General features: G+C 45.4%; 1 protein-coding gene across 1 annotated transcript in view; it reads left to right on the top strand.

The window, feature by feature from the left end:
* Nucleotides 1–15,095, top strand: part of LOC126252952 (ribosome biogenesis protein WDR12 homolog) — a 45,009-nt gene extending 29,914 nt beyond the window's left edge. Inside the window, exons 8-9 of the mRNA XM_049953966.1 lie at nucleotides 12,787–12,919; nucleotides 14,504–15,095. Of these exons, the coding sequence (XP_049809923.1) occupies nucleotides 12,787–12,919; nucleotides 14,504–14,651 (281 nt within the window). The 3' untranslated portion in view covers nucleotides 14,652–15,095. The remainder of the gene's footprint in view (nucleotides 1–12,786; nucleotides 12,920–14,503) is intronic.
* The last annotated feature ends 7,073 nt before the right edge of the window (nucleotides 15,096–22,168 follow it).

Genomic DNA, 22,168 nt, shown 5'->3' on the forward strand with positions numbered 1-22,168 from the left:
ATGATGATGATGATGATGATGAATCATCCTGGTGTTATACACCAAAGACCCACTGTTTCTTATGTAGAAAAAACAAATTAGGTAAGTTTGCTTTGTGATTTGGGTGCCTACTCATTACATTTTGATTTTGTTCTGTTTACAAATAAAATAAACCTATAAAATGGCAGTCTTATTGAATATACCAGAATGGCTAAAAGATCGAGGGCTATGCAGTCTGAAGAGTCCCATGAAGATTGTGAGTGAAACTTGCTGCAGCTTGAGACCATCAGGCTTTAACTCGCTCTTTGGAAACATTTAGTTGAGAGGACCATATGTTATCTCACTCCTCAGAACCCTTCACTCACAGAGCCTTAAAGTTACTTCCCTCCAAAGTAACATCAGAGAAGAAGGAATTTTGAAGGGAAGTGGCGCAGGCACACGAGTTTTTATGTTCCTAGTCACACTTATTCCAAACGCTCCCAGCGGGCTCACGGTCCGTTTGTGAGCACGTGCGTGGCGAGCTATTGCAGCCTTCCTTCTTTCACAGGCTGCATTTCCTTTCCTTTCCCTTCTCCTCCTTTCCTGTCCTGTCCTTGCTCCTTCCCCTCCTCTCCCTCTTTCGGTGTCCTTGTTTATGTTGGCCCTGCTAGCCTCCTGGTTATGTTGGCTATATGATTTGGTTTTGTTGTGTGATTACCTCATCCTTTTGGTATCCTCTGGTCCTCCTCTGGGGTTTGACCTCCATTACTAAATTTCTATTCCGTTGTGTGAGCCAATTAGGGAAGAGCACCTTACCTAGTTTCTCCAACATGTGCCCTCCTAGATCCTTAACGTCGTTGTCTGATGCTAGGGTACATAGCCAGCTCGGTAGCCAGCCCATGTGGTGTGGTCTCTATGTACCCTTTTGGTTGAGCCCCCTGAAACCACAGGGATCACACTTCTGATACCTGAGCTGTGACCACCTCATGTAAGCCTAGGAGTGGTTGCTTGTCATCCTGAAGCATCGGAACTCCCAGCAATGACCGCTGTGCCAGGCGGCCCTTTGCTGTGGCTGGGTGGCGCCCATGTGGAGAGCCACTGATCAGAGTGGATGGTATCAGGGCAGACACTATGCAAATGAAATGTATATGGGTTCAGAACTCTGGCTGTTCTTCTATGGCCGTCTCTTTGAATGGAACTGATTCTTTTAGTGCTGCTTCTTCTTCCCCTTCAGCCATCCCTTCCATGGCTACCCCCTGGGAGGAGGATCAGGCTGGTCGGCTAGTGTGAATCCTTTCCCCTGCTATCTGGTTTGCACCAGGACTTATGGGGATGTTTCACCAATACTAAACCTTTATTTTTTGTGGAACACATTGAAAACAAGTTTGGCGAAGTGGACTCTCTGAGCAAGATGCTGTTGGGTTTGTTGTTGATCAAAACTGCTTCAGCTGCCAACTCTGTGGCCCTTCGTGCCTGTGACCGTCTTGGCACAATTCCTGTGTCCATTACCCCCCACCCACCAGTCTTTGAATATGGGACAAGGTGTAATTTTTCACAGGGACCTCATCCTTCAAATTGATGAGGAACTTAGGGACAATCTAGGACAGCGGGGTGTTCACTTTGTTCGGCGTGTTCAGAATGGCCTGAAGCACAATCACATTGATATTGGTGCCTTTATCCTAGCCTTTGAAGGAGATGCATTCCATGAGAAGGTCTTTCCACTGTTCACAGACCCCTCTCTGTGGTGACTTCAAACGTCCACTCCATGAGGGGAGTTCCGGTGTTCCCCCTCCTGTGTGTGTTAATTGTCATGGCAATCATTCTCCAGGTTCACCAGATTGCCCGGCTTATAAGAAGGAAAAGAAGATACAGGAGTATAAGTCCCTTGATCATCTAACCTACACTGAGGATCGTAAGAAGTACGCAGGTCATCCTGTCTCAATGAAGTCTAGCTAGGCTTTAGTTACATTTTCACCCCTTCCTCCCCCTTCCTTACCCGAGTCACGAACCCCTCTCCTTCCCCCCTCCCCTGCAGTTCCCACACCCTCCCCTCCTGGCGCCGCTCCCACTTCCCTTCTGGAGAAGTGTCCCACTTCTTCGGCATCTGCCCCCTTCCCAGCACCTTCCAGGCCAAAGATCTGCTGCCACATGACAACCACAAGAACCACAGTCTGTGGGCCCTCAGGTCACCCGCTCTCATTCTGTTATACATCTTGCTGCAGCTGGCTCCCTTTTGCAGCAGCCCTCCTCGAACTCGAACAGAAAAGAACAACAAACATAAGTCCCGGGACAAGGAGCCTCTGGTGTCGCCAGAGGTCCCATCTCCACCTTCGCAACCTGACTCTGACCTGCTGTTCATGGATGTCGCCTCCTCCTTGTCTGTGACAAATGGTGACCCGGCGGCATGACTGGCTTTAGCCTGTTCACCCCTATTTGAATCATCGTTTTGTGGTTCCCCCATGGAATTTTAAAGGATATTACCATCATCTTCCAGAGTTGAAATCCCTTATTTCGTTTTACTCTGCAGCTTGTGGGGTTCTACAGGAATCTCATTTAACTGATGATCACTCGCCGGCCCTCCGTGGGTTCCATGCTTTCTGTCGCAATCGGGTCGCCCCCCTGCGGGCCTCTGGTGGTGTTTGTATGTTGGTCCATATGTATGTTGCTAGCATATGGATTCCTCTTCAAACTAAATTGGAAGCGGTTGCTGTTAGGGTCCACCTGGACTCTGGGGTCATAGTTAGCAATCTTTATCTCCCTCCTGACAGGACTATTACACCTGCTGCTTTAACTGCCATTCTTCAGCAACTTCCTCCTCCCTTCCTCCTCCTCGGGGATTTTAATGCTCATAATCCCTTGTGGGGCAGTGCATTTCCATCTAGTCGGGGTCTTCTCATAGACCAGTTTCTTGCAGACCATGACTTGTGCCTTCTTAATGATGGCTCCCCTACCATTTCAGTGCTGGTCGTGGTACCTTTTCTGCCATTGATCTTTCTCTTTCTTTTCCCCTCCCTCCTCCCTTCATTATACTGGTCGCTACACGACGACCTTCGCGATAGTGACCACTTCCTGTTGATTCTCTCGCTCCCTTCCCACTCCCCGATGGATGGCTTACCTCGTTGGTCTTTCCAATATGCCAATTGGCCTCTATATACTGCACAGGTCATTTTTTCTCCCTCTTTGTTGCGTTGTATTGATGACGTCCTACGTGACGTGTCTGATGCGATTGTTCGAGCTGCTAGCCTTGCTATCCCATGCTCATCTGGACCATTTCGCTGCCGACCAGTCCCGTGGTGGAGTACGGCCATTGCCATCTATGATCGCCGTCGAGCTTTACAACACCTTAAGAGGCACCCATCTGCTGCCAATCTTATTACCTTTAAACACCTCCGCGCCAAAGACCATTACTTAATAAATGGAGCAAACGGGTGTGTTGGGAACGTTTTGTTTCTTCCCTCGGTTCTACTGTCCCTATGTTGCGGGTATGGGCTACACTTCGCTCTCTCCAAGGTTGCCATCGTCAGTCTACCCTCCCTCCCTCCCAGGTGGTCTTTGCATGGACCCGTTGATTCTCGCGGAACATCTTGCGACCCATTTTGCAACAGCATCACATCAGCCACCTATCCAGCTGCTTTCCTGTACCAGGCACAGCGGGCCAAAGCTTCCGCCTTACATTTTACCCCTTGTCAGTCAGAATCTTACAACGAACCTTCTACTGAATGGGAACTTCTTTCCGCACTGTCTTCTTCTCATGATACGGCCCCTGGCCCAGACTTCATTCATAACCAATTGCTTCAACATCTCAGTGCTCCACAATGACAACATCATCTCTGGGTGTTTAACCATATTTGGCTCCAATGTGGTTCCCGTCCTTAAGCCTGGTAAGAGCCCACTGTTTGTTGAAAGCTATTGGCCAATTAGTCTGACAGACGTTGTTTGTAAGTTACTTGAACAGATGGCAGCCCGTCAGCTCAATTGGGTCCTTGAATCTCGGGATCTATTGTCCCCTTACCAGTGTGGCTTCTGAGAGGGACAGTCTCCAATCGATCATTTACTTCCCTTGGAATCCACAGTTCGACAGGCTTTTTCCCAGCGCCGCCATTTCGTTGCAGTATTTTTTGACCTTCACAAGGCCTATGACTCGGCTTGGAGCCATCCTATCTTTCTTACACTTCATGAGTGGGATCTTTGGGGCCCACTCCCAATTTTTATCCACCAGTTCCTGTTCCATTGGTTGTTCAGGGTTCGGGTTGGTACTATTTTTAGTTCTCCATGGACCCAGGAGTATGGCATCCCATAGGGTTCCATATTGATTGTACTTCTTTTCCTCATTACTATAGATGGACTTGTGGCCTCTGTCCATCCTTTGGTCACCCCTGCTCTGTATGTGGATGATTTTTGTATTTGGGTTAGTTCCTCTTTGATGGCCTCTGCAGTGCGGCAGTTCCAGGGTGCTATACGGTGTGCCTCTTCATGGACCCTCTCACACAGGTTTCAGTTCTCTCCTTTAAAATCGCGGATGGCCACTTCTGTTGCCGTACTATGGTCCACCCTGTTCCAGAGCTCTACCTCGATGCATGATTACCTGTGGTCCCACAGTTTCGTTTCCTGGGTCTTCTTTTCAACAGCAAGCTTACTTAGCTGTCTCATATCAGACTTCTGAAGATAGGATGTTTTTGTAAACTCAATGTCCTTCGCTTCTTTGCCCACACCTCTTGGAGTGCAGATCGTTCCACTCTCCTCCGCCTTTATCGGGCTTTAGTGCTGTCTCGCTTGGACTCTGGTTGTCAAGTTTATGGTTCGGCTGCTCCTTCCACACTGCGCCTCCTGGATCCGGTCCACCATCATGGTATCCGTTTGGCCACCAGTGCCTTCCCTACTAGCCCTGTTGATAGTCTCTTGGTTGAAGCTGGGAATCCCCCCTCCCTCCCCCTCTTTCTGTTCGATGGTCCCAGCTTCTGGTTTATTATGCAATCGCTGTCCGTTCCTCTCCCACTCATCATTTCTATTCTATCCTGTTCCCAGACCAAGGACATTGCCCACCTGATTCCTGCCCTCAGGCGGGTTTACCGGTTGGGCTTTGCCTTGCGTCTTTTCACTGTGATTTTCAGCTTCCTTCTTTGTCCTGTCTCTCATGTTCCCTCTACCACCCTATGTCGTCTCCATATCAGCCATATCGGACTGCCCCCCTGCGGGTCCGGGGTAAGAATAGGCCCGAGGTATTCCTGCCTGTCGTAAGAGGCGACTAAAAGGAGTCCCTCCCCCTCAAGGGGGTAGTTAGCGCCTGCGTCCGGAGACGGACGGTCCCACGACCTCTATTTGCGGTCATTTTGCTTTTTCCCCTTCTCGTTTCTTCCTTCCTTTGGTTGGTTCCTTTCTTTGCTGTTCTCCACCCCACTGTCTTCCTTACACTTTCCCCTGCAAAATCTCCTTGCCCTCTCATTGCCTTCTTCTCCTTGCCTTCTCATTGCCTTCTTCTCCTTGCCTTCTCATTGCCTTCTTCTCCTTGCCTTCTCATTGCCTTCTTCTCCTTGCCTTCTCATTGCCTTCTTCTCCTTGCCTTCTCATTGCCTTCTTCTCCTTGCCTTCTCATTGCCTTCTTCTCCTTGCCTTCTCATTGCCTTCTTCTCCTTGCCTTCTCATTGCCTTCTTCTCCTTGCCTTCTCTGGTCTCCGCCTCGGCGTTTGAGACAGTCTGTCCTCTCTCTCCCTCTCTCTCCTTTTTCCTCTCCTTTTTCCTCTTCTTCCTTCCTCCCTGTGCGCGCCTGAAGGCCGACCCACGCGTTCGCACGCGTAGCCGGTGACGGGGTAACGCGTAATTCCCCGCCCTGGGTAGACATGTAAGGCACGCGCGTACCCCCTGGTAAAGGCCAGGCCCGGGGAGGGGTGATTGCCTGAGCTGATACCTTCTGACCATGCCGATTGGTCCCTCTGTCTGTTTCTCGGGAGGTGTGACCTGAGGTGTAAACATTCACCTAAGGCGGGAGTGCCCTCTGAGAGGGTCCCCACAAGGAAGGAGCGCGCCATCGGAGACGCTGGCAATCATGGGGGATTTCTCCGCAATGGATTTCACTCCATCTCTCTCGACTTCTGCCCAAAAACGGAAACGTGACCAGCTACCAGTGACAAAAGTACTACCGCCTGCCCCACAGTTCCTCGTCGTTTCTCGATCTGAGGACGGAAAGGATTTTTCCTCTGTCAACCCTTTCGTTATCCAGAAGGGCGTCGATGCCATAGCCGGATCTGTCAAATCCTGTACCAGGTTGCGTAACGGTACCTTATTACTCGAAACTGAGAGCGCCTTTCAGGCACAAAAACTGCTTCGGGCCACACTCCTGTACACATTCCCTGTCCGGGTGGAGGCTCACCGAACTTTGAATTCGTCTCGTGGTGTGGTCTACACTAGATCCCTCGACGGTTTGACTGACGAGGAGATTCAATCTTTCCTCGCTGAGCAGGGCGTGACGACTGTCCATAGGGTCATGAAAAAGGTCAACAATGACCTTGTACCGACCCGGACACTTTTTTTGACCTTCGGTAGTGTTCAGCTGCCATCGCGCATCAAAGCGGGCTACGAGGTTATTTCTGTTCGCCCCTATGTCCCGACACCTACGCGCTGCTACCAGTGTCAGCGTTTCAATCGCACTCGCCAATCTTGTTCCAATGCGGCTAAATGTGTCACTTGTGGCAGGGATGCCCATGAGGGTGACTGTCCACCTCCGTCTCCTCGTTGTGTGAACTGTCAGGGTGACCATGCTGCATCCTCCCGCGACTGTCCTGTCTATAAGGAAGAACGCTGTATCCAGGAAATTCGGGTCAATGAGAAAGTGTCCACCTCGGCTGCTCGCAAGCTATTGGCTAGTAGGAAGCCCACGCTGCTCCCAGCGGGGAAATACAGTACTGTCCTCTCCTCTCCTCGGACTACCAGGGAGGTGGCAACCCAGACCTGCGATCTGACCTTCAGCACCACGGTCGTCCGTTCGGCCAGTGCTAAGATCGCGCGGTCGACGTCTCCTCTTCGTCCCATCACCCCACAGACACCAGCCCCTTCATCAGCTTCTGCTAAGACGAAGACCCAGAAGTCAGATGCACGGGCCTTCAAGAAGGAACCGTCCCGTGCAGACTTCCTACGTACCTCGACCTCCCAGCCTTCGTCCGGTACTTCCACCAAACGACCATCCAAGAAGGCTAATAGGAAGCACAGTTCTCCTTCTCCGCCACGGCGCATTTCTTCTCCTGCGCCACCCAGCGGTTGCCGCCCCAGGCCGTCATCCCTTTCGCCTGGCCGCACCGCTGGTAGCCGAACATCTGGCCGTTCACCGGCGGAGGAAGCTCCCCCTCCCGGCCATCTTCCCAAGATGGCCGATGAACCTATAGACCCAATGGACGATGACTGTCCGCCTACTGATAGCGGCGGCAGTGCTCGCTCGAAGCCAGGCCCTCAGTGGCCTTCGAGGTGACCCCTTCTTTCATCTTCCTTTTTTCTTACGATGGCACTTATTCACTGGAATATTCGCAGCATTCGCTCCAACCGAGAGGACTTGAAGTTGCTGCTTCGCTTGCACCGTCCGCTCGTCGTAGCCCTCCAGGAAACGAAGCTACGCCCATGTGATCAAATTGCCTTGGCACACTACACCTCTGTGCGTTTTGACCTACCCCCTGTGGTAGGTATCCCAGCTCATGGAGGGGTTATGTTGCTGGTCCGGGATGATATTTACTACGATCCCATCACGTTGCACACCGGCCTGCAGGCAGTTGCCATCCGCATTACTCTCCCCACTTTTACATTTTCCATTTGTACCGTTTACACTCCATCGTCGTCTGCCGTTACCAGGGCAGACATGATGCAACTTATTGCTCAGCTACCTGCACCATTTTTGTTAACTGGAGACTTCAATGCCCACCATCCCCTTTGGGGCTCTCCAGCATCCTGCCCGAGGGGCTCCCTGTTAGCAGACCTTTTCAACCAGCTCAATCTCGTCTGCCTCAATACTGGCACCCCTACTTTTCTTTCGGATACGTCTCACACCTATTCCCATTTAGATCTCTCTATATGTACTCCCCAACTTGCACGCCGGTTCGAGTGGTATGCTCTTTCTGATACATATTCGAGCGACCACTTCCCGTGTGTTATCCATCTCCTGCAGCATACCCCCTCTCCGTGCTCATCTAGTTGGAACATCTCCAAAGCAGACTGGGGGCTCTTCTCTTCAAGGGCGAACTTCCAGGATCAAACATTCCCAAGCTGCGATAGTCAGGTCGCACACCTCACGGAAGTCGTTCTCTCTGCTGCTGAATATTCCATCCCTCACCCTACTTCTTCTCCACGTCGCGTACCGGTCCCCTGGTGGACCGCAGCATGTAGAGACGCTCTACGTGCTCGTCGACGTGCTTTACGCGCCTTTAACCGCCACCCTACAGTGGCGAATTGTGTCAATTATAAACGATTACGTGCACAGTGTCGTCGTATTATTAAAGAAAGCAAGAAAGCCAGCTGGGCTGCTTTCACAAGTACCTTCAACAGTTTTACTCCTTCTTCTGTTGTCTGGGGTAGCCTGCGCCGGCTATCTGGCACTAAGGTCCACTCACCAGTTTCTGGCTTGACGGTCGCGAATGACGTCCTTGTGGCCCCTGAGGCTGTCTCCAATGCCTTCGGCCGCTTTTTCGCAGAGGTTTCGAGCTCCGCTCATTACCACCCTGCCTTCCTCCCCCGCAAACAGGCAGAGGAGGCTAGGCCACCTAACTTCCGCTCCTCGAATCGTGAAAGTTATAATGCCCCATTCACCATGCGGGAACTCGAAACCGCACTTGGCCGATCACGGTCCTCCGCTCCAGGGCCTGATTCTATTCATATTCAGATGCTGAAGAACCTTTCTCCTGCGGGTAAAGGTTTTCTTCTTCGTACTTACAATCGCATCTGGATTGAGGGACATGTTCCCGCATGCTGGCGCGAGTCTATTGTTGTCCCGATTCCTAAGCCGGGGAAGGACAAGCACTTGCCCTCCAGTTATCGACCCATCTCGCTTACCAGCTGTGTCTGTAAAGTGATGGAGCGAATGGTTAACTCTCTATTGGTTTGGCTGCTCGAGTCTCGACGCCTACTTAGCAATGTACAATGTGGATTTCGTAGGCGCCGGTCTGCTGTTGACCATCTGGTTACCTTGTCGACCTTCATTATGAATAACTTCTTGCGGAAGCGCCCGACCGCGGCTGTGTTCTTTGATTTGGAGAAGGCTTACGACACCTGTTGGAGGGCGGGCATTCTCCGCACCATGCATACATGGGGTCTTCGCGGTCGCCTCCCTCTTTTTATTCGTTCCTTTTTAATGGATCGACAGTTCAGGGTACGTGTGGGTTCTGTCCTGTCAGACACCTTTCGCCAGGAGAATGGGGTACCACAGGGCTCAGTTTTGAGCGTCGCTCTCTTCGCCATAGCGATCAATCCAATAATGGATTGCCTCCCAGCTGATGTATCAGGCTCCCTTTTCGTGGACGATTTTACCATCTATTGCAGCGCGCAGCGTACGTGTTTCCTGGAGCGCTGTCTTCAGCGTTCTCTTGACCGTCTTTACTCGTGGAGTGTCGCCAATGGCTTCCGTTTTTCTGCCGAGAAGACGGTCTGTATTAACTTCTGGCGCTACAAAGAATTTCTCCCACCGTCTTTACGACTTGGTCCCGTTGCTCTCCCATTCGTGGAGACAACAAAATTTTTAGGTCTTACATTTGACAGGAAACTTAGTTGGTCTCCACATGTGTCTTATTTGGCTGCCCGTTGTACCCGTTCTCTCAATGTCCTCCGTGTTCTCAGTGGTATGTCGTGGGGAGCGGATCGAACCGTCCTCCTTCGCCTATATCGGTCGATCGTCCGCTCCAAGCTGGATTATGGGAGCTTCGTATACTCCTCTGCACGGCCATCCATCTTACGCCGCCTCAACTCCATACAACATCGGGGTTTACGACTTGCAATCGGAGCGTTTTATACTAGTCCCGTCGAGAGTCTTCATGCTGACGCTGGTGAGTTGCCACTCACCTACCGGCGCGATATACTGCTTTGTCGGTATGCCTGTCGGCTACTGGCAATGCCTGACCACCCATCTTATCGTTCCTTTTTTGATGACTCTCTCGACAGTCAATACGGGTTGTATGTCTCCGCCCTGCTACCCCCTGGAGTTCGCTTTCGTCGCCTCCTTCAACACCTTCATTTTTCACTCCCTGCCACCTTTCGAGTGGGCGAGAGCCACACGCCACCTTGGCTCCAGGCTCAGGTTCGCGTCCACCTTGACCTCTGCTCACTCCCGAAGGAGGTTACCCCCGATTCAGTCTACCACTCCCGTTTTGTCGAACTTCGTTCGAAGTTCATTAATACGACCTTCATTTATACAGATGGCTCTAAGACCAATGACGGGGTCGGGTGTTCTTTTATTGTCGGGGCACAAAGTTTCCAATATCGGCTCCATGGCCATTGTTCGGTCTTCACAGCTGAGCTCTTTGCCCTCTACCAGGCTGTCCTTTACATCTGCCGCCACCGACATTCTGCATATGTCATCTGCTCCGATTCCCTGAGCGCTATCCAGAGCCTCGGTGATCCGTACCCGGTTCACCCTTTCGTGCACCGGATCCAACGCTCTCTTCAGCAGCTGGTGGACGTCGGTTCTCCGGTTAGCTTTATGTGGATTCCTGGCCATGTCGGTATCCCTGGGAACGAAGCTGCAGATGCCGCGGCCAAGGCTGCGGTCCTCCAGCCTCGGACAGCTTCTTGTGGTGTCCCTTCGTCAGATTGTAGCAGGGTAATTTGTCGGCGCATTGTCTCGCTGTGGCATGCCGATTGGGCTGCACTTTCAGACAACAAGCTTCGGGCCTTGAAAGCTCTACCCGTGGCTTGGACGTCCTCCTCACGCCCTTCTCGGCGGGAGGAGGTAGTTTTGGCCCGGTTGTGAATTGGCCACTGCCGGTTCAGCCATCGCCATCTGCTGACGGCTGCGCCGGCGCCGTTCTGCCCATGTGGGCAATTGCTGACGGTCCGCCACATTTTAACGTCGTGTCAGAATTTTAACACCCTACGTCTCGATATTGGCCTGCCATGTACTGTAGAAGCCATTTTAGCGGATGACCCACGAGCAGCTGCTCGCGTTCTTCATTTTATCAATTTGACAACCCTCTCAAAGGACATTTGATTATGCTGTTTTCTTTTTTAATCCTATGCCTGTCAGTATGTCTTTCATCGTGTTCTCCGTTTTGTTGCTGTTTTAAACTTGTGACTCGCGGTGCATTCCTAAAGTAGTCTGGGCGCTAATGACCGTTGACGTTGTGCGCCCTAAAACCACAAAAAAAAAAAAATATCGGACTGACCCATGGTTTTGTTTTGCATAATGAGCCACCCCCACTTTGTCGTTGTGGAGCCTCCAGTCATTAGCCCACATTTTGGTGGAATGCCCCCTTCTTTTGCCTCTGCATACTAATTGCAAACTTCCCCACACTTTACCCTTAGTAGTGGCAGATGATTCCCAGACGGTTGAACTGGTTCTCCGTTTCCTCCGTGAAAGTGGTTTTTATTTCCAGTTCTAAGGTTTTTAATCTCCCTCTGGAATAGGGGCAGGGCGGTGAAAGTTGGGGTGTCTCTCACTGTAAGCTGTATTTGGAGATTCCTGACTCCCCTCCCTGGCCAAGATCCTCTTTTCTCTCCCTTTTACTCTGTTTTTATTGCTTTTTAGATTCGGTTAGTCTCCTTTTACAATACGCACTTTTACATTCTAGTGGTTGAACGCTTTTGAATAGCAGGTGGTCTTGCCTGTACTGCATCAGAGGTGGGATATTTCCTGCCTCTAGCATAGCCTTGGGGTTGCCCACTCGCTGACTTCCCTCCTTTTGTTTTCACCATTGACAACACAACTGCACTTTTACATTTTTTAGCCGTTTACCTTTTATTGTTATGACTCTTTTGAGATGTAAATCCGTCCGACACAAGGGACTGATAACCTTGCTGTTTGGTCCCTTAAACCCCAGTCAGCCAACCAACTTATTCCCAACAGTTTACCATTTCATTTTAAACGTTTACAATTTCCCATGACCATAAACAAAAACAAGGCCAGTTGCTGCATGTAGCAGTTGTGGACCTTAGTGTCAGCTGCTTTTTGGACAGGCAGCTCTACAGGGCCCTCCCCTGTGTAAGTGAATCAAACCAGCTCTTCATTCCTGTCCCCCAGTCACACTACTTCAAATGTTTTGTACAAAGAAACCTTATAAGTCAGAAATAAAATCCACAAGTTTGAAGTCTCAAACACAGCTACATATAAATAAATAAATACCTGAGAAAAGTTGGGTTTCTTAGTCTTTCATATGCCTCAAAACAGTATGGTATAAACATAACCTATTGTATGTGTAAAAATTATTGATGGGGGTTTTTCTCATATGTATATGTAATATGTTGTCTGCATAAATTATGGTTGCAATTTGTTGAGGCTATCAAGAATGATAGCTAATAATTTTTAGTGTTGATGAGTTTTTATAGAAATGCCCTCACGTAAGGAAGATGTTAAAATGAAAACAATACTCTGATTTTGAGATTAACATTCATGATTCTGTCAGTTGACATTTTTTATGATAATCATATACCAATTTGTTTGTTACGCAAATGGCATATGTACTTTAACAATTGAGATTCCTCGGCAAAAAAAAGAAGAAAAACTGAAAATTTTTCAGGCTAATTTTTGTCAAGAATCATGTTGACTCTTTAACTGGAATTACTTCATTATATATTTTTCTTGAGTATACAAAAATGTTGTTGAAAAAGTGAATTAATATTGATTTATGCTTCCTGTCCGTGTTACAGAGGGTTCCTTAATTAAAAACACATTTACCTCACACACACAATGGGTGCAGAGTGTATGTTGGTCTAAAACTGATGAACACCTTTTTGTATCTGGAAGCTATGATCAGGATATGAAGCTTTGGGACACAAGAAGGTAAGCCTGGGTCTTTCACTATTCTGTAATGGTAGCAAAGTAATATAAAACATAAATGATCATTATGTAATGCATTTGGTAGGTACCCTTTTACAATTTTGGGTGGCAGAGAGATACATTTTTCCTTGTAAGTGGGGCAAACATTTGTAATTCAATTTGAGCCTGTGTCAAATCCCATCAGCATCAACAAATAAATCAAAGAAAATACCATGTTATGGAATACTGCAGTATAGCAGATTTAATGACTGCCTTGTTCATTGAACAATGCTATCATGTTATTTATAGGTGTTTGGGAGAAAAAGGATTCGCTATTACTCGGTCAAGGAACTTCAGATTCTCACTTGTTAAATATCTAATAGTATATTTATGAAGCATTATAAGGTGAAGCAGATTCATAAAATCTGTTGTGTAGAGGTTAAATGGAGGACCAGAGTTTGTCAAGATGAACCTGGGAAAACAAGTCTGTGTTTTATTGGCAGGACACTTAGAACATGTAACAGATCTACTAAGGAGACTGCCTACACTATGCTTGTCCGTCCTTGTTTAGAATACTGCTGTGCGGTGTGCGATCCTTACCAGATAGGACTGATGGAGTACATTGAAAAAGTTCAAAGAAGGGCAGCACGTTTTGTATTATTGTGAAATATGGGAGAGAGTGTCACAGAAATGATACAGGATTTGGGGGTGGACATCATTAAAAGATAGGCATTTTTCGTTACGATGGAATCATCTCATGAAATTCCAATCACCAACTTTTTCCTCCAAATGTGAAAATATTTTGTAGACACTGACTTACTTAGGGAGAAATGATCACCACGATAAAATAAGGGAAATCAGAGCTAATACAGAAAGATATCGGTGTTCGTTCTTTCCGCGCACTGTACGAGATTGGAAAAATAGAGAATTGTGAAGGTGGTTCAATGAACCCTCCCTCTGCCAGTCACTTACATGTGATTTGCAGAGTATCCATGTAGATGCAGAGATCAGATATTCCAAGTAATCGGAATTTTTTGCAACATGTCTACTACTGCAATTTTTGAGATACTGCCCATACGTTAACATGAAATAATTCGAAGTCATGCTGACAAAGTAAGAATCAGTTGGTTTTGTCAGTCGTAAATTTTTTGGGTGATGCTTAAAGTTATTTGATTCTGTACAGTTGACAAAGGATACTGTTATACCATTAAATATTATTTAGTAAATTTTGAGAACCAATATTTAACATTTAATTCCATGACTTTCGTAATGCATCTCACAAAAGTATGGTAACAACCAAATGAGAGAGATACTATGCATACTGTGTGTGAATGAAAGATGAAAGTGAGTGAACAAATGTGATAATGTGTATTTTGCACTATGCACTGTCCAGTAGGCTCTGACATTTATATTTGGAAACAGTACTTTTCTACAGCGTGTGAGTGTACAGTTATTTTTCTCATTTTATCCATTTCTTTGTGTGTGAAAAGTCATTGATTGGTCGTAGTTTCCTTTCAATTTTTATGACCTTATGTACTAATGAAAATGCATGTAATTCTAATAATGTTGTAGTTTATGCTGAGGCTGTAGATGTACTTTTTGTTGCAGTCCAAAGGCACCATTGTATGATATGAGTGGACATGAAGACAAGGTGCTATGCTGTGATTGGTCAAGACCTGATCTTGTGGTGTCAGGTGGTGCGGATAACACTGTCCGTATTTTTAAAACTAAACATATCAAGGTAGAAGAGATGTAAGAAGTAACAGATCTTAACGTGCTAATAATGTGCAAAAGACAACACTACACAGTAGGTGTATAACCAAGATGAGCTACGGTAATTACATTACCATGCAATAACAAATGTATATAGTTAAAGATGAGGCCAACATACATCTCAGTTGAAGTACAGTAAATTTAATTTCAAAACATGTATTGAACTATGAATATAGTATTGTGTAGTGAAATGATTTTAAATTTTATACTGTTTTAATCGCATGAAAGAGAGAGAGAGAGAGAGAGAGAGAGAGAGAGAGAGAATATCCTTGTTCCATTATTTACCTGTCTCCTCTGTTAGATCACAAAATGTGAACTGGGCATTATATATTTCTTGTTATGTTCCCGTCTTTACATTTTATATCAATTCGAGAATTTGTCTGCCAGCACTTGAGCTGAATAAAAGTGTTCCATATTTGACAGTTAAGATTTTGTCAGTCAGTAGTTCACCAGTTACTGGCCTTCAGTGAAGTGTGTATGCTTGGAAAAACTTTTAAAAATTGTGTGCGTGTGGCCACAACAATATTCATTTGTTTTTATACTGCTAGAAGTGTTTTGAGTGTAATAACACCATTTAAACATACAGGGAACGGAAGCGAATGAGCTAATGTGGACAACTTGTCATTGTTTACTACCATTCGCTTGTAGCTGCGAACAAGCATATACAGTAAACTTAATGGAAGAGAACAAGAGTTAACGCATAACCTGTGAACACTGTTAGTGTCTTTTGGCACTAATAATTGCCACACAGGGTACATCACTATAGTTACTGCCATAACTTAAAACTTAAGTATTCAGAGAGAATTATTATGCATGGCAATCACACTATTTTTGATGAAGTAACCAAATTGCACAGAAAAGAATACAGGTGTCTGAATTTGTACATGAAGCTTGTGGAACTAAGGCACTTAACATCGAATTGTAGCTCCCGCTTTCCTTAACAGTATCCCAGCCACACGCTCGCCAGTTCCAGCCTCGTAGGTAAAACTGTATTGCTCTGCCGTCTGTTGACGATAAACGATACTACTTCATCAGCTAACCGTAAACTTATCTGCTGACCCAAGTTTACGATCTTTTTCAGGAAGTAAGCGAGTCTGATGAAATCGCGTATTGTATCTTACAGTCTGACAGGTGCTCTTGAACGTAAAATGATGCAGCCAAAGTCATCACTTGGTCTGTCTTCAGAGCAAATTTGTGCGAATCTCAGTGGACTAATGGACAAATAAATTAGTATAAATGACAGTGGAAGTGATCTATGTAGTGATAAAGACAATGATACTGACTGTTTCCAAAAAATGCCTGAAGAAAGTGAAGAAGAAATGGCTGGTTGAAAGTATGAACTAAGATGAGTTTCATCAGTGAAACATGCACAATGTGGAGAAGGATGGAAATGGGAAGAAATTGACAGCTGTATTGTGGTGAAATAGTTGTAGAATCAATTGGTTGTGAAGCTAACTGTTGTGCTGCAGATTTTATTCAGTAACATATTGTTCTACAACCAGAATCTAGGCTTCTCAACTGGGTAGATATTGATACAAATGAGCTTTCTTCCCATTGTAGTTGTTGGAAATTGTTCAGAAGCCACCCATAAAATCTTATTCAGCAATCACCTGCTTTTGAACACATCAATTTTTTACAAGACTACACAGTGAGACAGATTTAAGCTACACTACGTGATCAGAAGTTCCCGGACACCCCGAAAGCACATGTTTTTCATATTAGGTGAATTGTGCTGCCACCTACTGCCAGGTACTCCAGATCAGTGACTTCAATAGTTATTAGACATCGTGAGAGAGCAGAATGGGGTGCTCCGTGGAACTCATGGACGTCGAATGTGGTCAGGTGATTGGGTTTCATTTCTGTCGTGCGTCTGTACGTGAGATTTCCACACTCCTCAACATCACTAGGTCCACTGTTTCCGATGTGATAGTGAAGTGGAAACATGAAGGAACATCTACAGCACAAAAGTGTACAGGCCGACCGCATCTGTTGACTGACAGAGACAGCCAACAGTTGAAGAGGTTCGTAATGTGTAATAGGCAGACATCTATCCAGACCGTCACACAGAAATTCCAAACTGCATCAGGATCCACTGCAAGTATTATGACAGTTAGTCGGGAGGTGAGAAAACTTGGATTTCATGGTCGAGTGGCTGCTCATAAGCCACACATCACCCCAGTAAATGCCAAATGATACCTCTCTTGGTGTAGGGAGTGTAAACATTGGACAATTGAATAGTGTAAAAACATTGTGCGGAGTGACGAATCATGGTACACAATGTGGTGATCCAATGGCAGGGTATGGGTATGGAAAATGCCCAGTGACATCATCTACCAGTGCGTGTAGTGCCAACAGTAAAATTCGGAGGGGGTGGTGTTATGGTTTGGTTGTGTTTTTCATGGAGGAGGCTTGCACCCCTTGTTGCTTTTTTGGCACTATGACAGCACAGGCCTACATTGATGTTTTAAGCACCTTTTTGCTTCCCACTGTTGAAGAGCAATTCGGGGATAGCGTTTGGATGTTTCAACACGATCAAGAACCTGTTCGTAATGCACGGCCTGTGTCGGAGTGGTTGCACAATAACATGCTTGTTACGGACTGGACTGCACAGAGTCCTGACGTGAATCCTGTAGAACACCTTTGGGATGTTTTATAAAGTCGACTTAATGCCAGGCGACACCAACAGACACCGATACCTCTCCTCAGTGCAGCAGTCCATGAAGAATGGACTACAATTCCCCAAGAAACCTTCTAGCACCTGATTGAATGTATGCCTGCGAGAGTGGAAGCTGTCATCAAGGCTAAGGGTGAGCCAACACCATATTAAATTCCAGCATTACCGATGGAGTGGCCGGATACTTTCTATAGTACACTACTGGCCATTAAAATTGCTACACCAAGAAGAGATGCAGATGATAAACGGGTATTTATTGGACAAATATAATATACTAGAACTGACATGTGATTACATTTTACTTAATTTGGGTGCCTAGATCCTGAGAAATCAGTACCCAGAACCACCACCTCGGGTCGTAATAACGGCCTTGATACGCCTGAGCATTGAGTCAGACAGAGCTTGGATGGTGTGTACAGGTACAACTGCCCATGCAGCTTCAACATGATACCACAGTTCATCAAGAGTAGTGCCTGGCATATTGTGATGTGCCAGTTGCTCGGCCACCATTCACGAGACGTTTTCAATTGGTGAGAGGTCTGGAAAATGTGCTGTCCAGGGTAGCAGTCGAACATTTTCTGTATCCAGAAAGGCCCATACAGGACCTGCAACATGCGGTCGTGCATTATCCTGCTGGAATGTAGGGTTTCTCAGGCATCGAATGAAGGGTAGAGCCACAGGTCATAACACATCTGAAATGTAACGTCCACTGTTCAAAGTGCTGTCAGTGAGAACAAGAGGTGACAGAGACATGTAACCAATGGCACCCCATACCATCCCTACAGTTGATATGTCAGTATGGCGATGACAAATACGTGCTTCCAATGTGCGTTCACCGCGATGTCGCCAAACACGGATGCGACCATCATGATGCTGTAAACAGAACCTGGATTCATCCGAAAAATGACGTTTTGCCATTAGTGCACCCAGGTTCGTCGTTGAGTACACCATCGCAGGCACTCCTGACTGTGATACAGCATCAAGGGTAACCGCAGTCATGGTCTCAGAGCTGATAGTCCATGCTGCTGCAAATGTCGTCAAACTGTTCGTGCAGATGGTTGTTGTCTTGCAAACGTCCCCATCTGTTGACTCAGGGATCGAGACGTGGCTGCACGATCCGTTACAGCCATGCAGATAAGATGCCTGTCATCTCGACTGCTAGTGATACGACGCTGTTGGGATCCAGCACAGCTTTCCGCTTTACCCTCCTGAACCCACCGATTCCATATTCTGCTAACAGTCATAGGATCTCGACCAACGCGAGCAGCAATGTCGCGATACGATAAACCGCAATCGCAATAGGCTACAATCCGACCTTTATCAAAGTCGGAAATGTGATGGTACGCATTTCTTCTCCTTACACGAGGCATCACAACAACGATTCACCAGGCAATGCCGGTCAACTGCTGTTTGTGTATGAGAAATTGTTTGGAAACTTTCCTCATGTCAGCACTTTGTAGGCTTCGCCTCCAGCGCCAACCTTGTATGAATGCTCTGAAAAGCTAATCAGTTGCATATCACAGCATCTTCTTCCTGTCAGCTTCCTGTCAGTCAAATTTCGTGTCTGTAGCACGTCATCTTCGTGGTGTAGCAGTTTTAATGGCTAGTAGTGTAGATAATGGTGCTGGTAGAGGTTGGACTGTTTACCCCCCCGCCTCCCTCCCCTCCCTCTAGCAGGAGCTATTGTACACGGGGCGCATCAGTAGACCTAACTTTTTTCTCATTACACTTAGCAGGTGTTTCATCTATTCTTGGTGCAGAAAAATTTATTAAAACAGCAATTAATATACGATCAGAATGTATAACTCAAGACCAAACACCCTTATTTGCTTGATCTGTTGCAGTTACAGCCCTTCTTCTTCTTCTTTCTTCCTTCTTCTTCTTCTTCTTCTTCTTCTTCTTCTTCTTCTATCACTTCCTGTTTTAACGGGAGCTATTACTGTACTATTAACAGACCAAAACCTAAGTACATTGTTCTTTGATCCTGCAAGAGGGGGAGACCCAATTCTGTGTCAACACTTAAGATTCTTTGGACACCCAGAGGTTAACATTTTAATTCTACCAGGATTTAGAATTATCTCACATATTGTGTGTTAAGAAAGAGGAACAATTGAATCATTTGGAACATTGGGTATAGTTTATGCCATTATCAATTGGATTAATAGGATTTATTGTATGAACACATCATATATTCACAGTAGGAATGGATGTTGATACACGAGCATATTTCACATCAGCCATAATAATTATTGCTGTACCAACAGGTATTACGGTATTTAGATGATTAGCTACATTTTATGGAACTAAATTAAAGTTCAACCCACTGTTATTATGAGATCTAAGATTCATTTTTTATCCACAATTGGTGCATTAACAGGTCTGATACTAGCAAATTCATCCCTTGGTATTGTACTCCATGATACATATTATGTAGTAGCACACTTCCACTATGTATGACCCATAGGAGCAGTATTTGCAGTTATAGGTGTTGTTTGTTATCCAACAATACCCATTATTTACAGGACCAACCAAGAACAATACATGATTAAAAATTCAATTTACAATTACATTTATTGCAGTAAGTTTAACCTTTTTCCCTCAACACTTCCTAGGTCTAGCAGGAATACCACGAAGATAGTCAGACTACCCAGACACACATACATCATGAAATGTAGTATCAAGAATTGGTAGGAATCACCATATCTATTGTAATTATATGAGAAAGAATGGTTACAAATTGAGCAATTATATTTAGTGCTAATATAAGCAGATCAACAGAATGGTTACAAAATAACCCCTCCTGCAGAACATAGTTATTCAGAATTATCATTAATTTCTAGATTCTAATCTGGCAGAGTAGTGCTGTAGAATTAAACTCTACAAATAAAGGTTTGACCTTTTATTAGAAATCAAATTCATCACTTCAAGATAGAGCTTCACAGTTAATGGAGCAATTATCATTTTTCCATGACCATACTGTAGTTGTTCTATTGCTAATCACAGTAATTGTAGGTTATACCCTAAGATATATACTATTTATTGCCTACACAAACTGAAATATACTTCATGAACACCTGATTGAAACTATTTGAAGAACATTACCAGCAGTTACTCTACTCTTTATTGCATTTTCCTCATTACGACTATTATATTAACTTGATGATTCAGTAGACACAATAATTACAATTAAAACAATTGGCTAACAATATAATACTGAAGATAAGAATATTCAGACTTCTTAGACGGAGAATTTGATACTTACATAACACCACAACAAGACCTAGAAAATGAAGCAATTCGATTATTAGATGTAGACAATCGAACAATTCGACCCATAAATACAGAAGTAAGAGTATTGACAAGAGCTTCAGATGTACCTGCTCTAAGAGTTAAAACTGATGCTATGCCTGTTGGACTAAATCAAGGAACATTTACAATAAATTGACCTGGACTATTCTTTGGTCAATGCTCAGAAATTTGTGGAGCAAACCACAGATTCTTAACAATGGTAATTGAAAGAACTTCAGTAAATCTATTTATCCAGTGATTATCTAAGATAATTTAAGGAGTTAGTTAATATATATATAACATTAGAGTGTTAATCTAAAATAACTAAACAATTAGTACACCATGAAGTATCAGATGACTGAAAGTAAGTAATGGTCTCTTAAACAAAGTAATAGAAAATTAACACCTACTGCTGATGAGGAATTTTTAATTCATATCCCTCAAACATCACCACTCATGTGATTCTCTCTATTCATTATATTTTCAGCCACTTTAATTTTATTCAATCAAATAACTTTTCCTCTTTTAAACCTAATCTTATAAAAAAATCAGAAAAAAAACAATTTAGATAAAAAATCTAACCTGAAAATGAAAACAAATCTATTCTCAACATTTGATCTACATCTACATACCATACGGTGTGTGGCGGAGGGTACCTCCTACCACAACTAGCATCTTCTCTCCCTGTTCCACTCCCAAACAGAACGAGGGAAAAATGACTGCCTATATGCCTCTGTACGACCCCTAATTTCTCTTATCTTTGTAGTCTTTCCGCGAAATGTAAGTTGGCGGCAGTAAAATTGTACTGCATTCAGCCTCAAATGCTGGTTCTCTAAATTTCCTCTGTAGCGATTCACGAAAAGAATGCCTCCTTTCCTCTAGAGACTCCCACCAAAGTTCCTGAAACGTTTCCGTAACACTCGCGTGATGATCAAACCTACCAGTAACAAATCTAGCAGCCCGCCTCTGAATTGCTTCTGTGTCCTCCCTCAATCCGACCTGATAGGGATCCCAAACGCTCGAGCAATTCTGCCAATGAACCGAAGAGAACTATCCGCCTTCCCCACAACTGCAATTACGTGCTTGTCCCACTTCATATTGCTCTGCAATGTTACGCCCAAATATTTAATCGACGTGACTGTGTCAAGTGCTACACTACTAATGGAGTATTCAAACATTACAGGATTCTTTTTCCTCTTCATTTGCATTAATTTACATTTATCTATATTTAGAGTTAGCTGCCATTCTTTACACCAATCACAAATCCTGTCCAAGTCATCTTTTATCCTCCTACAGTAACTCAATGACGACACCTTCCCGTACACCACAGCATCATCAGCAAACAGCCGCACATTGCTATCCACTCTATCCAAAAGATCATTTATGTAGATAGGAAACAACAGCAGACCTACCACACTTCCCTGGAGCACTCCAGATGATATCCTCACCTCCGATGAACACTCACCATAGAGGACAATGTACTGGGTTCTATTACTTAAGTCTTCGAGCCACTCACATACTTGGGAACGAATCCCATA

Source organism: Schistocerca nitens, chromosome 4 (assembly GCF_023898315.1).
Source record: "Schistocerca nitens isolate TAMUIC-IGC-003100 chromosome 4, iqSchNite1.1, whole genome shotgun sequence".
In the NCBI taxonomy this organism is placed as follows: Eukaryota; Metazoa; Arthropoda; class Insecta; order Orthoptera; family Acrididae; genus Schistocerca; species Schistocerca nitens.